This window comes from Penicillium angulare (assembly GCF_028827245.1).
Source record: "Penicillium angulare strain IBT 27051 chromosome Unknown utg000003l_segment0_segment0, whole genome shotgun sequence".
Taxonomy (NCBI): Eukaryota; Fungi; Ascomycota; class Eurotiomycetes; order Eurotiales; family Aspergillaceae; genus Penicillium; species Penicillium angulare.
Window position 1 is genome coordinate 5,035,296 of NW_026623162.1, and position 15,137 is coordinate 5,050,432.

At 46.1% G+C, this 15,137-nt stretch overlaps 6 protein-coding genes across 6 annotated transcripts; 3 read left to right on the top strand and 3 right to left on the bottom strand.

Moving 5' to 3' along the window:
- Nucleotides 1-161: 161 nt before the first annotated feature.
- Nucleotides 162-2,648, bottom strand: N7478_003893 (J domain-containing protein; the record flags this gene model as incomplete). Its single annotated transcript, XM_056920107.1, has 6 exons — nucleotides 162-319; nucleotides 401-1,339; nucleotides 1,410-2,067; nucleotides 2,164-2,405; nucleotides 2,454-2,538; nucleotides 2,619-2,648. 6 exons carry the CDS (start codon nucleotides 2,646-2,648, stop codon nucleotides 162-164), a joined length of 2,112 nt encoding a protein of 703 aa, XP_056783265.1.
- Nucleotides 2,649-3,820: 1,172 nt separating this feature from the next.
- Nucleotides 3,821-4,204, bottom strand: N7478_003894 (uncharacterized protein; the record flags this gene model as incomplete). Its single annotated transcript, XM_056920108.1, has 1 exon — nucleotides 3,821-4,204. One exon carries the CDS (start codon nucleotides 4,202-4,204, stop codon nucleotides 3,821-3,823), a length of 384 nt encoding a protein of 127 aa, XP_056783266.1.
- Nucleotides 4,205-6,681: 2,477 nt separating this feature from the next.
- N7478_003895 (ankyrin repeat domain-containing protein) lies at nucleotides 6,682-9,731 on the bottom strand (the record flags this gene model as incomplete). The annotated part of the gene is made up of 2 exons (XM_056920109.1): nucleotides 6,682-9,333; nucleotides 9,390-9,731. The coding sequence occupies 2 exons, from the start codon at nucleotides 9,729-9,731 to the stop codon at nucleotides 6,682-6,684; spliced, it is 2,994 nt and encodes a 997-aa protein (XP_056783267.1).
- A 452-nt stretch (nucleotides 9,732-10,183) lies between these two features.
- Nucleotides 10,184-11,846, top strand: cp8 (putative carboxypeptidase Y; the record flags this gene model as incomplete). Its single annotated transcript, XM_056920110.1, has 4 exons — nucleotides 10,184-10,759; nucleotides 10,818-11,181; nucleotides 11,235-11,707; nucleotides 11,775-11,846. The coding sequence occupies 4 exons, from the start codon at nucleotides 10,184-10,186 to the stop codon at nucleotides 11,844-11,846; spliced, it is 1,485 nt and encodes a 494-aa protein (XP_056783268.1).
- Nucleotides 11,847-13,100: 1,254 nt separating this feature from the next.
- N7478_003897 (cytochrome P450) lies at nucleotides 13,101-13,470 on the top strand (the record flags this gene model as incomplete). The annotated part of the gene is made up of 2 exons (XM_056920111.1): nucleotides 13,101-13,236; nucleotides 13,304-13,470. The coding sequence occupies 2 exons, from the start codon at nucleotides 13,101-13,103 to the stop codon at nucleotides 13,468-13,470; spliced, it is 303 nt and encodes a 100-aa protein (XP_056783269.1).
- Nucleotides 13,471-14,062: 592 nt separating this feature from the next.
- N7478_003898 (uncharacterized protein) lies at nucleotides 14,063-14,428 on the top strand (the record flags this gene model as incomplete). Its single annotated transcript, XM_056920112.1, has 1 exon — nucleotides 14,063-14,428. The coding sequence occupies one exon, from the start codon at nucleotides 14,063-14,065 to the stop codon at nucleotides 14,426-14,428; it is 366 nt and encodes a 121-aa protein (XP_056783270.1).
- Between the last annotated feature and the right edge of the window lie 709 nt (nucleotides 14,429-15,137).

The window sequence follows — 15,137 nt, forward strand, 5'->3', positions numbered from 1 at the left end:
ACATGAATTGGAATGGAATAAAAAACATAAAGCGAAACACCGGTGTAGAAGAACAGTAGAATGCGATCGATCGAAATGATCGATTCTGATTTTTGAGAAATCGTACAGTCACACACTGGCGGTCCTAAGTACAATCCGTCAATGATTGTAAGTCATATTGATCAATCCTCAACATCCGTTTCCGTGTTGGTGTCGCTGGTATCGCCTGCGTCGCCGTCGGTGTCACTTTCCTCTTCGCTGGAGGAATCGGAAGGCTTCCGGGCTTTCTTCTTGGGAGGTTGACCTGTTTTGAGCGCTTGCATCTGGCCTGCAAGGGAGTCTATTGAGACTTGTTAGTTATTTGATGGCGGAAAAAGGTACATAGTGCACAAATGAAAGGGAGAAAAAATAGAAAACTTACCCTCGTCCGGTTCACTGATGTCGTCCTCCTCTTCCACAGCGGCGGCCTTGGCAGGATCTTCAATGTGCAGAGTAATGTTCTGTTTGGCGTCTAGGCCCAGATAACTGTCGCAGATCATATGCATGACGAATGAAAAGTCACCAACTTGCGGAGGAGCTTGGAACTGCATCTTAAGGGTCTGAACGTTGAACGTAGGCTTGCCGGCCTCGTCCAGAATCGGCTTGTCAAATGTAGTAAATGTGAAAGGGGGTACGGCCATCTTGCCTTGCTTGGCGTCGGCGAGGAAAATGTGCCAGCGAGGGGAATGGTCGCGGGCGAGGTAGGGTGCGTGGGCGAGAGGCGGTTGTACCTTTTCGATCTTGGCTTCAACTTTCTTACCGTCGACGATCTTGGTAGCGCGGTTCTTGGCCGGCTTGCGGCCCATGAGAGCATCCAAGTCATCATCATCTGGGTCGATGTCTTCCAGATCTGTCTCGTTGACAGCTGGGATCTGTGTGCAGCCTGGTGGAATGAAGCGTGCCTTGACAACCAGCTGTACCAGACTGCTGGGGGTAATGACCTTCTCTCCCATGACCTTGAAGAACGCCTTGGAAATCTGTAGAACGGGTAATTGCTGGGCGACGGAGATAGCTTGGGAGTATTGTTGCTCGGTGAGAAGGCCAGCACCGACAGTACGCTTTCGTCGCTCACTGTCTGGCAGTCTCATGTAATCCTGAACGGACAAGTTGCTTCCGGAAGACTTTCCTTCGATCGACTTAACGAGTTCCTGGGTGAAGTTGGGAAGTTGAAGAAGAGGTGACGCGCCCGCAGGAACAGCCTGAATCAAGCTCTGAGACGCCCTGAAAGAACCAAGGATCGGCTTAAGGTTACCAAACGCAAGTGCAATAGCACTGAATGCCTCAACAAGAGTGAGAGCAACAGGTGCAGCTTCATATTTCTCTGTGAAGCCATAACGTTAGCATTGACCCAGATGAAACCAAGTCGGAGAATCCAAAAGAGGCACACTCACCAGCATTCAAAGACGAATCTCCAAGATCAATTCGACCAGTATAAGCCCAAAGCAAAGCCAAAGCCTTTCGGCGAGTGACGCTGTCCAATTTCTTCAAAGTTTCACGATCCTTAGCAGTAAGGAACGATGTCTCCTCAGACAGAACCTTACTCTCAAGCTTTCCAAGTCCAGCTTCGGCCTTGGCGCCCTTGAGAACGTCCTTGAATTCCTCACCCGAGGAAAGAGCGCTGATAATTCCGTTATCCGAGATATCTTCCTTGTACTCGCGGAAGATGTTTCCAGCAGTAGCAACAAGGACACGCTCCTTGGTGTAGCGCTGAGTGCCATACCACCACTTTCCAACAATGTAAGGCAGAAGAACACCCAGAAGAGCGCCGTAAACCAGTAACACGTATTTTCCATTGCCCTCCATAACAATGAGCTTGGGCAGCGCGATACCAATGCTGAAGCTCTGCTTTCCGTCAGGGTGTCCATATTGAAGGTAGTTGTTTCGGATTTCCTCGTCGGTCAGCGCTTTGTATGCCTTGGTCAATTCGACGAATCGAGCGTTGAGGGTTTCGATGGTCTCGTTCTTGGCGGGGTCGGGACGAATCTTATCGGGGTGGAATACGAGAGAAAGACGCTTATAGTGGCGAGAGATTGCTCGTTCGTCGGCGCTCTGAAAATAAGCACTATGTTAGTATAGCTTTCTCGAAAAAAAAAATAGTGAGATAATTCTCATCGCTGGCGGTAGAATAGCAAAATACGAACATACCCTTGAAACACCTAGAATATCATATGGATCGTACATCTTTGTGGTTGTGCGAGCTGTGACGGTGATCAAGTAGACCATCCATGCCATAACGAAATAACCAATGATCACGGTGATGATGCGCTTAATGCGACGCTCTTTGCGTAGACGCTTGCGCTTCTGCGCTTCGACCAGATCGGCATGTTCTGGCTTGAAGTCGGATTTGATGCGGGGCGCGGTATTTTCAAGCTCTACCAGACCACACACTATCAGCACGCCAATCTTGTCACACTCTCATTCATCTGTGAACACACCTTTGCTTGGTCGAAGAAGATTGTAGGTAAGAGGAAGGGTAACCAAACCGCTCAAGGTCAAAATGAAGAAGGGGAAGAATTGACCCTAGCCACACAAAGAAGCTGTTAGCAAGACCTGGATAACTTTCCATGCTGATTTCTGATCGTCGAGGTGATTCGTCCTACCTGCTCATCATATGTGTAGTCTGACGACATCTTGCGGCGATTTCAGGGCGACAGCGGTTGCCGCCGCGGAGGTTGAAAGATCGTATTGTATACAAATGGGCGGGCCACTTTGGACGAACGCGATGAATTGAGAAGAGTGAAGATTAGTAAATAGAGACTGTGAACAAGGCAAACCCAAGCATGGGAGCGAAACAAAGGAGCGATGAAGGGAGAGCAGTATGGACACTTCCTGATCTGGTGATGACCGTGTCCTCATCAAGGGTCTCACCGCCTGCCTGATATGAGATATGCTTGGCCACTTGGGGGCTTTGTGGTGTGGGCGGTGAGCAGAGGACAACATGGCACTAACAACAAACTGATGATCTGCCGGTAAACACTATAAGGGTCTACTTTTACTACTTCATACATGTGGACTTGGTTTATTCAAATTTGTGATTCATTTCATATACTGGCAAATGCCCGTGGTATAGCTGGTATTTACAGTCTATAAAGAAGTAAATTTCTTCAAAGTTCTTCCATTTTCACTGTATGCGGCTGCCCAATAACAGCCACTACCTCAAAGCGAGGCGTAACAGAACAGATCGAACATCACATCCATGCAATAGAATCCAAACAATGGCTTTTCCAACACGACTCAAAAGGGAACTCAAGTGTCAAACCCTCGAAAGGTCAGACACGAACTCAACCTATGAGCCGCACGGAAAGGCTTTTTTGCTCGTGACTCATGCATGTCAGGTGCTCCAAATCGGATCCAGGATCCACATGGCCGGGCGAAAGGGACCAATCCGATACCGTGATGGATATCTTCATTGCTACAAGTCAGGGACCCGGGTTGGTCCATGTGGTCTGGTGTTCTCAGAATGTCATGGTTGTAGTTGTAGGCGCGCTGTAGTGGGCGGGGGACAGAGTAGTTGTCTTGTCCGGTGGCCCAATGGTAAATTTTCCGTTTTTTCTTGGATGCAAATGATAAAAAGCACATCGCAATGGAAATCGGGGTCGTTAAATTTCGTTTTCGAGTTGGTTTTTTTTTTCCCACTTCTTGATCGTGATGTTAAAAAAAAAAGATTGGTAAAAAAAACTTTTGGGAAGCCCCTCTGATCGTTCAATCTCCGAGAGTGGCATTTTGTCGAGCTCTAATGGTGATTTGAGTCAGAGCTGGAACGATAATTGAAACGGGTTCTGGTGATAATGTAGGCAAAAACTCACGAGTCGATGTAATCGAGACCATCAAAGTATTCGAGCATCCGATGACAAAGGTTCACATCGTCACCGGGTTCACCACCGAAAAGACGATACTGCTCAGCTTCTACTCCGCCAATTTCCCGCCGCGAAGGAGTTTCACGGATCTTCCATGCTGTATACCCATATTGCCAGGTTGGGGCAGGTACCGGGGCTGGAGATCCACGTGAAATGCATATAGTTGAATGGCGGATGGATGGTGACGGGCAGTCAATCAAACTAGACGGCGAGTTCCAAATGGAGGAATGGCTCAGTATAGGTGAAGCTGAGAACGATGTGTCTTGATTGGTATTTGTTCGATGAGATGAATGAGGTCGAGTACGGCGTCGATTATGCCTCTGGCCCATCCTCGAAAGGATATGGGGGGCTATAGAAGGGAGGCGTACCCCGAACCGGAGATGAGATCAACGGGGAAGTAGAATGGTTTTATATCAATGTTCACAAAAAGAAACACAGAGAGGCGTGACCATCAACCCCCTTGATGGAAGGACGAGATGAGGTACAGAAGAAATCGGAACAGAAAAGATCTGCTGCAGGGGTTGAGGAGTCTTTTAATAGCTGCATCTGTGCCCTACCGGGTCCCCATACACAAAATCCAGTGAGTCACGCAGGGAACAGGAAAAAAGGCAGCAACTGATCCACTTTATTCCACTTGGTTCCACTTTTTGCTTTGCTCGGGTGGAACCACTCTTTCTCTTCGCTCCGGCAGATCACCTTATGCTATTCAAGAATGACGCCAAACTGGATTAGCTTAGTAGAGGGAAAAGGCGTGATGCAATGCGTCAAATGATTAGGTTTTAATCGCGTGATTTTTACACTTTATTTTCCCTTGAACTTCTCTACTGAGATGTAGTCACCATCATCTTTGGTTCGACTGACGGGATTTCTATGGCAAAAAGAGGGAAATGAGGTGCTGTTTCGGGCTCTGTTTCAACACATTCCAGAGTGAAAATCACTTACCGCTTGGAATGACGCCAGAAATCAAAATTCAATATTAAAAATCAAATCGGGTTTCGGGTCCTGACAGCCATGGAGTTAAGCTGTGACTCCGATGCCGGGTTTTTAACTTTCCACCGGCGCCCTTGACTACAATCTGGACACCATGAGTCTCTGGTTCCTACTAGTAGTATCATGGATGTAGTGCTTATTGCTTAGTAGTGCTGGTAGTCTTATGCCGTCCGGTCCGAATCGGAGATACATCAGGCAACGGAGAAAATCACCCAAAAATTACCTATTACACCCGACTTTTCTCCCTTGGCAAAGATGACTCTACGCACAGCAAAAAATAAAATAAAAATAAAACATTCTAAGCATGGGGGCCATGCATCTCGGAGTGAGTCGTTAGGCTCCGAAATGATCAAGCTGGGTGTCCAAGCTTGCACTATTGACAGCTCAGACCATCTGAAAAATTTTTCTTTCCCCCTTTACTCCCGTACGGGATACTCTTATGGGCATAGTGACTCTTGTTTTAGAATTTTGACAGGGGCTGAAGAAAATTCTGTTTCGAAATCCTGTTGAAACAGTTTCGCGATTTGAATTACTCAATCATAATCTTTGTTGCGTACCTACTACATGCATGAGGGAATAACATAGTGTAATCCTATCCGCCTATTGCCCATTCTAATACCTCATAATACTACAGATTATGCGACCAATCGCTTTGATTAGCAAGAAAACGAAAACTAAAACTAAATTTAATTCTGAATAACTAGTTAATAAGTTTCTTTCCTTTCTTTATCCTCCCCTCAACATTCCATCCCATGCCACAATGATAAATCCCGCATTCCATTCCAACCACCACGCCGACCACGGATTCTAAAGAAACCAGTTCGATTCTATTTCTTTCCTTTCACACGTGGGTAACGTCAAAGGCAAACTTGCCGGTCTCGATCGCCCTCTCCCTTGCAGAATTATGGCCTAGATCCGGATAGCAAACGGCAACACAACCCCTCAACTCAGGCAGAAACATGCCTCCTTCCTAGCCACCTTGCGGCTGTGGAATTGCCTAGAAGCAATCCCTTCTGCACCTGGTTACTTACTTCTGTATGTAGGTCTACTGCCGAGATCTTCATGCATCTTCTCATTTGTCCCTTCTCTGCTCCGGTTCCTGTTCCTGTTCTAGTCCCATCTTGTTGGGAAGTAGAGCCGATGGTGGATTAATTCGCTGTGGAGCTATGCACTTGTACAACCACACCGCTATATGATCTGTTTCTAGTGGTTGGTAGCGGTGTCTAAGAACCCGACTCAACACTTTCCAGAGTACAGGGTGCAGTGATTTCTTTCTTTCGGGTTCTTATAATCTGCTGCGAAGAAATAGCAACTATCCTGTATGATGCAGTTCATCGGACCGGTTTTGATCCCCTGTACATGTACAGGAGTGTCAGCTGCAACGCGCCGAGCAAACGCTTTCCGAACACTTACATTCCCGACCAAACTCATTCTATCTAGGGATGGTTGTGATCGTGGACTCCACGTGTACAGGGTAGGGTCCCTTGCGCCATCGGCTCCGGATCATGCGGTGCTAATTGCAATTTACCCAGCCAAGGAAATGCTCGACCTAATTCTAGCCAAATGCCTACTAGTCGCTACTAGTAATACTTGGAGAGGGGCTTTTAGTAATCTTAGCAGTTGATAAATTTAGTAGCTACTCTATGTTTTCATTAGGGTGATTTGACAATACTACGTACTATGACACTCAATCAAAATATGTTTAGAACTCGAACGACTAGTAGGCTGGCCTCGCTGGGTAATAGAACCATCTTTGAACAAGTAGTATCCAGAATGAGGTTCCACCTACATAGTTTTGAAGCTACCTGATGCTAAATCAAGCGGTTTCAAGAGAAAGATCGGGCATACCAGCCAATTCAAGTTCCGGCAAAGAGCCTAAATGTTCAGTATCCCCCTTATTGTCCTCAAGCCTTTGCCAACACCTCAAAAACTCATTTCCAATCACCTTATTCTGAGTCTCAAGAGACATCCACAGTGCAGTCTGACCCTTCTTATTCTCCAATTTCAGCTGTACGTTCTCACAACCAAGGAGATCTCTGACAATGTCGCAATCTTCATTCCGCACTGCAATATGTAGCGGTGTATCTCCCTCGTTGTCCGGAATATTCACGTTTATCTTTGGATACCCCAGAAGACAAGCCACTATTTCGCAGCGTTGCTGTCGTACGGCGATATGCAGCGCTGCTTCACCATGTTTGTTCTGTGCGGCGACGTCGATGCCTGGTATGTCAAATACTAGTCGAAAGAGGTCAAAGTCACCCCAGGTAGTGGCAAGAAGGAGCGGTGTCTCGTTATGCTGGTTTCTCGTATTGGGATCGGCAGTGTGAAGCATGCGTGCTATTATCGCATTGTCTCTTTGGAAGAGCGCGATGTGTACTGCGCAGGATCCGGAGAAGGACTTGATGTTGAGATCCACCTCTGGAATGGATGTCAACAGCTCAACAAGGTATGTATTTTTGAGATAAATGGCGCGCATAAGTGGCGTTCGCCCGGTTTCATCGACTGAGTTGAGGACTGCGTGATCTGATTGCGCGAGCGTAAAAAGGAGACGATCGATTTTCTTTGGAGGCGAGCTCATGTAGATCATATGGATGTGCCAGTGAGATTTTGCATATGCATGGAAGCAGAAATCATCATGTGTATTTTGTTGAGGCGAGCGCTGGACTTGGCCTAGGACTTTCCCTAGATCGAAATCCGACTCTGTCTTTGACCGTAGGAGTTTGACAGCGAGGGTCCGGATTGAGCTTGAAGACGAGAATGTGGAGTTGATGATGTTGGATGGGGCAGAGCCAGCGCTGACATGAGTAGCTTTACATCGGGATACCTGTCTATCAAAGACATTGTAACTGAGATAAGTGATGATTATCTCTGCTATGTATTGGTGAGCAGCTTCAGCTGTGAGCTTGATAATGCCCATGTTTGCGGGGATACCCTCTGCAAGGAACTGTTTTAGACTCGGATGAACCAGTCGCGCAGTCATTTCCTCCTCGTCGATGTGGATGAGACAGCCGCAGGTTGCCAGTGAAGAATGAATGTTATTCAAATGTCTTGATGGATCCCATTCCGCTTCACCTGGCACTACGCTCAATGCCTCTTGAATCTCGTATATTGTCAGTGGGCGCCGAGCAGCGAGAATCAGCTTCATGATTTGACCTTGTTGTTGATCACACCATTGAAGTTGTTGTAAAATTCGACAAAAGGTTTCAGTGAGACTTTTAGGAAGATTCAGTAGTGCTTGCCGAATCTCGTAGTCCGATCTCATAGAACAGAGAGTTTCAATCTGCAGCACAACCCAAAGATACATTCCTTCAGACCCGCTAAATAGTGCATCTCGAATTTCAAGTATCAGAGTTGGATCCCCGATCATTAATCTCTGTGACTCAAGACAATCTTCTAGCTCTTCTAGAATAAAGTCTCGTATCTCGTCGCTGTTATCAGGTATTGATGTCACACATGGAGAAACGAAATGCTTATCCTCAATCGTGGCTCCATAGCTGGCTGGATCTGATCGGAAAGATACGCATAGACGTATATGAAATCTCCGCTGCAGTTTACTGATCTCCGTCATGGTTTGGATTCGTACAGCATCATCACAGTCGTCGAGTCCATCAAGCACGATGTATAGCCTCAAAGAATCGGATGGAAAGGAAAATTGCAGCATGGCTTCAATTTTGTCAAATTCATTGAGCTCGTCTGTACGTTGACTCAGAATCTTTGCCACGCCCGTCAAATCTTCAAGTAGGCTGAGTATCTGACGAGCAAGAGATCCTATAATTGTTCGAGCCTGAAGGCTTGCAGGGACATCGTGCCGACAGAAGAAATATACCACGGCTTCGTTTGCGTGGAGATGTAGGTCGTCGACTATATTGGCTAACATGACTGATTTTCCAGACCCTAGTTTACCGGTATAAACCAGTGTGCGGGATAGGAAAGAGAGAGCCCAACCTTTCCATTTTTCGTATACTGGGGTTTGATTAAAGAGTCTCGTAGTCCCTGATTTTCGAGTCTGTTTCCAGATAACAGTGTGATCGAACTTTGAACAGAAACTGAGTACCTGTATGCGGGCATTTATTTTTATCTGATGGGAGTTGTCAGATTTGGACATTTTCTTCCACAACGCGTTCTGAAATTCAGATGCTTTGAGAGCCTCATCGTTGATCTTCTCGGCCATTAGTAGTGTGACCTCTCCCTTAATCTGAGAAGCGCAATTTTCAAGATTGACCTGGAAATACTTGAGGTCGGTTTCATTGAGTGTTGTTTTGAACTGGCCCAAAGCTGACTTTTGAGTGAACTTCAGTACCTTGTGACATAACTGAACAAGCACGATGAAATAGTCGCATAGATAAGATTGAAGAGATTTTGAACGAGGGTAAAGCAATGCCATCTTCTCATATCGCGGTGCGGAACGACCTGCAATCATGAATAGTGTCGATAGCCTCTCAAGGTATGAGGAATAATTCGCGACTAACTAAGGTAGATCGTTATTCAACTTGCATTCCAGGAAACAAAGAATCTCATAATTACCACCAAAGACGTCCTAACCACCGTCCAGACACCACAAGCGATCAAATTCTGAGATCCGCCAACAACGATATCTCCAAGCGCAGCAAACTGCTGTACGGACTCGAGGACATTGATTATCCTAGTCCCGAAACAGCGTCGCTTCGATACAGATACCTGCTCATCAATTTGGGCAGTAAGACGTAGTACATCCTGTATGCTTGGAGGAGTACCGACTAGCTGGGACTTCTCCGTGCGAAAAGTAAGCTTTTGGTCGTTGGGAAGGTCAGCTTCGAATAAGGAGACGGCTTGTGCTAGGCGCAGCTCCGGCTTTAGTCGCGATGCTGAGACTAATTCTTTGGACATGATTCTTTATCATGATCTGTTACATGTTCATCTTGTAGTATGTATGGCCAGGAAGTTGAATGATATCCTATACTCCAGATGTTTGTAGGTTATTGGTTCCAAAGGGTTTAAGGTCGGTTGTTGTCCATCAATGTTTGGTTGGGGGCTGAATATGCTTGGCGCGGGGCTGTACCTGGATGGATGACAATTATCTCCTTTGCTGCACAAGTGGGCTGTAACACAGACCAGCTATGGGGTAACCGACATTGGTAACGTCTTGAAGCTTGAGAATGGCTAAATGCTTGATCAATACTGTTTACTCCGAGCTCCGAACACCGTTAGATGTTCGACCCCACTCCGGCCCCCACGGAGTTCCGACGGGGAGCTTTTCTATCACTTTAAGTTAAAAGCTACAGCCTTCTCCAGTTATTTTCTCGAGGTTCTCTCTGCGTTCTGCAATATCCCGAGTGAAAATGTTGCTCCTTCCATTTGCTAGTCTCGTGAGCCTAGGCTTCGCAGCTACCCAGCACGTACTGCGTCCCGAGGGCAATTCGGGCACAGACGGATTTCAAGTCTTCCAAAGTAAACACAGCGACCACTCAATTCGTATTCGACAGCAAGATGAGTCGTTGTGTGCTGCAGGATCAGCTCAGTATACTGGCTGGTTGGACATTGGATCGAAGCATCTCTTTTTCTGGTACTTTGAAAGCCAAAATGACCCCACAAATGACCCGTTGACGCTGTGGATGACAGGTGGGCCGGGCGGGTCAAGCATGATCGGCCTTTTCGAAGAGACTGGTCCCTGTCTTATCAATGAATTTGGAAACGGTACCAACTACAATCCATGGGGCTGGTCCCGAAACTCATCGTTGCTGTTTGTTGATCAGCCAGTCGGCGTTGGTTTCTCTTACATTGATGAGGGGCATGAGTTGCCGGGCGACTCTCCAACAGCTGCTATTGACATGCATCGATTCCTACAGCTATTTGTTTCTGAGGTCTTTCCTCGGCATTTAAATCATCCTTTCCATCTATCTGGAGAATCATATGCTGTAAGAGAGAAACTTGCTAATTTTCGTCTGCACATGCGCTAACTTTCACAAATGACAGGGCAAATATGTGCCGGCTCTCGGCACGCAGATCGTGAAGCACAATAAGCTTTACCCGAATGAGCCGCAGGTCCAGCTTCGAACTTGCTTGGTGGGAAACGGGTACCATTCTCCGAAGAGCACTGCTTTTGGATACTGGGAAACACTATGCTCAACCAATCCTGGAGTGCCAGAGCCAGTGTTCAACAATACTAGATGCGATATTATGGCGGCTAACATGCCTCGGTGCATGCAGGTGATGGATACTTGTATTGATCGCCCGGATCCGGCCCTTTGTACTGCTGCCAGCAAAGTTTGCTTTGACGGTATCATCGGATGGTACGATAATGAGTCTGCTTACAAGGGCGGAAGGAATAGATTCGACAGTAAGTGATCCATTCAATACTACGCGTCCTCATTTAGTGCTAATAAGCCATAGTCACCCATACATGCGAATATGATAACCTTTGCTACATTCAAGGAGCTTGGATCGATCAGTATCTTAACTCAAAGGCCGTTTGGGATGCGCTCTTGCCGCCCGAGCATATCAAAAGATTCAACTTAACCTCTTTTGCGATTTCCGAGGCATTCGAGAAGACCTCAGACGAACAGACTTCCACCGATTATCAGGTCAGATATTTGCTTGAGAACCAAGTGAATTACCTTGCATACCAAGGTAATCTCGATTTGGCTTGTAATACAGCTGGCAACCTTCGATGGTCGAATTCACTCGTTTGGAAGGGACAGGCGGAGTTCTCATCTAAATCTCTACAGCCGTGGAATTCTATTGTTTTTGCGACTGGTAAGAATGAGACCGTCGGAACAATGAAGGAGGTTCGGGTTCGAACGAACGAGGCAACGAAGGCCGAATCTCGATTTGCTATCGTGACCGTGAATGATGCTGGTCATTTTGTAAGCTACCATATTCCCCGCGGTGCGAACATAAAGTGATTGCTAATATTGTTCTCAACTCGCCCAGCTTCCTCAAGATCGACCTGATGTTGCGTTAGACTTCATGACTCGGTGGATCTATGATTTGCCTTTTGTTTGATTTATGATTGTACACAATTGGACCGAGAACCCCTTTCGTCGATTCGTGCTCCAAAATGGAATATGCAACTGGCGTTTTATTAGTTTCAATTAATGGGCCGTACAGTAGTAATTGAAAGATAAGAGATTTAGAAACGGATTATGCTGTCTAGATACCCTCACCAAGGTCTTGTACAATTACACAGGCCTCAAAGCCGTCTCCAAAAATACTTATATGGTGTCACAACAAGAAATGGTTGTCCCAAACGTACCGCAGTGCTGCAAATTCCCGAGGCCGTAATGCATGACATAACTAGCCGAAGGATATTAGAAAAAGCGAGCATTGAGCATTGAATATAAAGTATAATCTCCAGAGCTTAGATCCTAGAGGCCCAGGAAATTGTTGACCCACGCTTGAAGCCAGTCGCGCCCGTCTTTGTACCCCCCGGAGATATTCAACGGCCTCCAGATTCCAAGGTTCTATCTCGTGTCAGTGCCCTATGACGATTCTGTGTGATGTAGAAGAAAATACGCGAATGTTTTTGAAGGAAGTTCAAACCTCAGGGAATTTGATGTTGAACGGATGATCTACAGAATGAAGAGGCGAGCTCAGGCTAGTCAGATGAGTATCTTGTAGTTCATGAACATATTGTTCCACAAATATCCCACCAAATCTCCTAGTAAGGCTCATCTCCTCCACTACTATCAACGTCTATGCCTGTCCCTAATAATCAGTCTAAAACGCCTGTCATTAAGACTATTATCTGCTATGGAGATCTATGTGTGTCCTCTGTAGGGGGATGGAAAATTGTCAAGTATAGATAGGACGCAGAAATTTCTCCTCTCACTGACAGTAGCATGGATCATATTTTTGCTATTTAGGCCAGCAAGGAAGCTTTAGAATGCCCCGGTGGTGGGGTATCGCTCAGTTCTAGAGCCTGACTTAGTGCTCAAAAGCAGATTCATGAAGGGTGCCAATGACTTAATTCACAAGGGATACACGTCTGTAAGTCCGACAGGAGATCCGCAAGGTATTGGAGTATTAACAATTTATCTCACCATGTAGATGAGGAATAAACCATTCGTCATCTCTCGTTTCGACGTGAACATCCTCGTTCGACCGATAAAGTATTTGGAGGAAATACGGCTCATGTCTCCGATAAAGCTTAGTGGTAGAGACGTTCAATTGCCGGTCAGTTGATGTCAACCGCCTATCCTATGAGCAGTTTATTAACATTGGCAATTCCGGTAGGATATGGCTGTCCAACATATTTCGATGAAATTCATGCAGCGATCTAATCTTCACGTGGATGTGCTGAAACAGAAGCTTGCACCGAAGCTGTATGAATACGTGGAAAAAGCTAAGGAGGAACTAGCCTACGGCTGGTATATTGACCTACCACACAATCAGGGTATAAGAAACTTCTACTTGGATAATTCGAGGACTTTATCGCTAATATTTATCACCTAAAACTCTAGATTCGATCGATGTCAATATCGAGTATCACTTGCGCATGCTAGTTGCACGTATGACCGCGAAGATGTTCATGGGAAATCCTACATGTCGCAACCTGGAGTGGCTGAAAGTCGCGGTCGACTTCTCTTTAAATTTAGCGAGCTATAACCTTACGCTAAAAAATGTTTAACTTGGATGCACGGTCTGGTCGCCAGGCTTATTCCTGCCAGACACCGCATGTCCCATCAGTACGAGATTACCGAGCGAGTGATAAGCGAACTCATACACCAACACAATGTAGCCAAGAAAGGTCGCTTAAAGGGTGAAGAAGTTAAAGAAGAAGATACATTGCTGAACTCAATGCTGGATCATGGCTCTCCGAGTGATATTAAACCCTATGAAATGGGTGTTCGCCAGTGTGGCTTGTCATTTGTTAGTATCCACACCACAGTTACGACAGTGTCAAACATTTTATACGATTTATGCGCCAATAGTGAGTGGTACAAATCACTGAGAGAGTCAAAGATATATCAGAGGAACTGGGGCCTCCTCTTCAAAATACGAATACCAATGCACTTGCGTGATGTACACGCCTTGATAAGTTGGACAGCTTTCTTGTCGAAAGCCAAATGCATAATCCAATAAGCCTTCGTAAATTACTTCCGAGTCATTAGTAGTACTTGCTCTGTTGCCCAATGGTACTATGCACTTACATATCCCTCGCCGTCAAAATAGTTATTCCACAAAGATTGGCTCGTCAGTAAATCAAGTTCAAGGATGGTATGGCCATCCCTGCTGGATCTCAACTTGCTTTCGCCAGTTACGAATATTCAATGGACCCCCTTGTCAATGCCAATCCTCAAGAATTCGATCCAATGCGTAGTTATCGTAAGCGCATGGCGGGTCCAGATCAGTGGGATTTGCACAAGGCCGGCATGGCCCATCGTGAAAATCTAGCTTTCGGATATGGCAGTCAGGCATGTCCCGGGAGACGATTCGCTGTTGCAGAAAGGAAGGTCATCATGGCTTGTCTTCTCTTCGAATTTGAATTGAAGTTCACCGAGGGAAGAATGCGGCCGAAGACTCAGCATCTCAATCAGTTTTGTTTTACGGATCAAAGTATGACCCTGATGATGAAGCAGCTCTAGGTGTGTTCTTAATGGAATATTCCTCGTGTAGTTTATCTTCCGGGAAAGTTGGTTCGTTAACAGACCCCTCATCAAAGTCATCAAAGTCATAGCATGGAATTTATCGAGCGAGCGTTTTGGTTCTTGGGCGGACAAAAAAGTACGTGGATTGACTCGCTGGTTTTCTTTTCCAAGTTATTTACCGCCAATTCTCTCAAACGGGAGAGAAATAATGATTTCTTTAAGAATGCCTCCAAATTGAATCTGAAATAGCCGGTACTTTTGTCTTGTATGCCCCAGTGGAGTAGATGTGCCAAGAGACTAAATCGTGACGCTACCGCCCACGCCCCATTTGCTTGCAGTTGTCTATCTGTGTATACGTAATTTGTACAACTCGAAGACTATCGGAATACGGCGTAAATTTCGGTGAGAGCCTTGCGTGGCCCCGAAGAATAATGGGCTAGGCGTGTTGGCAATGTCTGCAGGACGCAGCATACGTGTTGTTCGTCGATCAATTATGACGGAGATCATATTCAACTCTACTTCTATAGCAGATCTTGAATCAAGCAAGTTTATCTTACAGCTGGATTCACGGGTATTGGAGTACGACGGATTGATATCCCCTTTTAATTGGGGGTAAATACAAGGCCTATCGCACTTTTCAACCTCCACCAGATCAGAGGAACTCCTTCTACTCTCCAGATCGGGCTACCTACAGTAACTACATTAA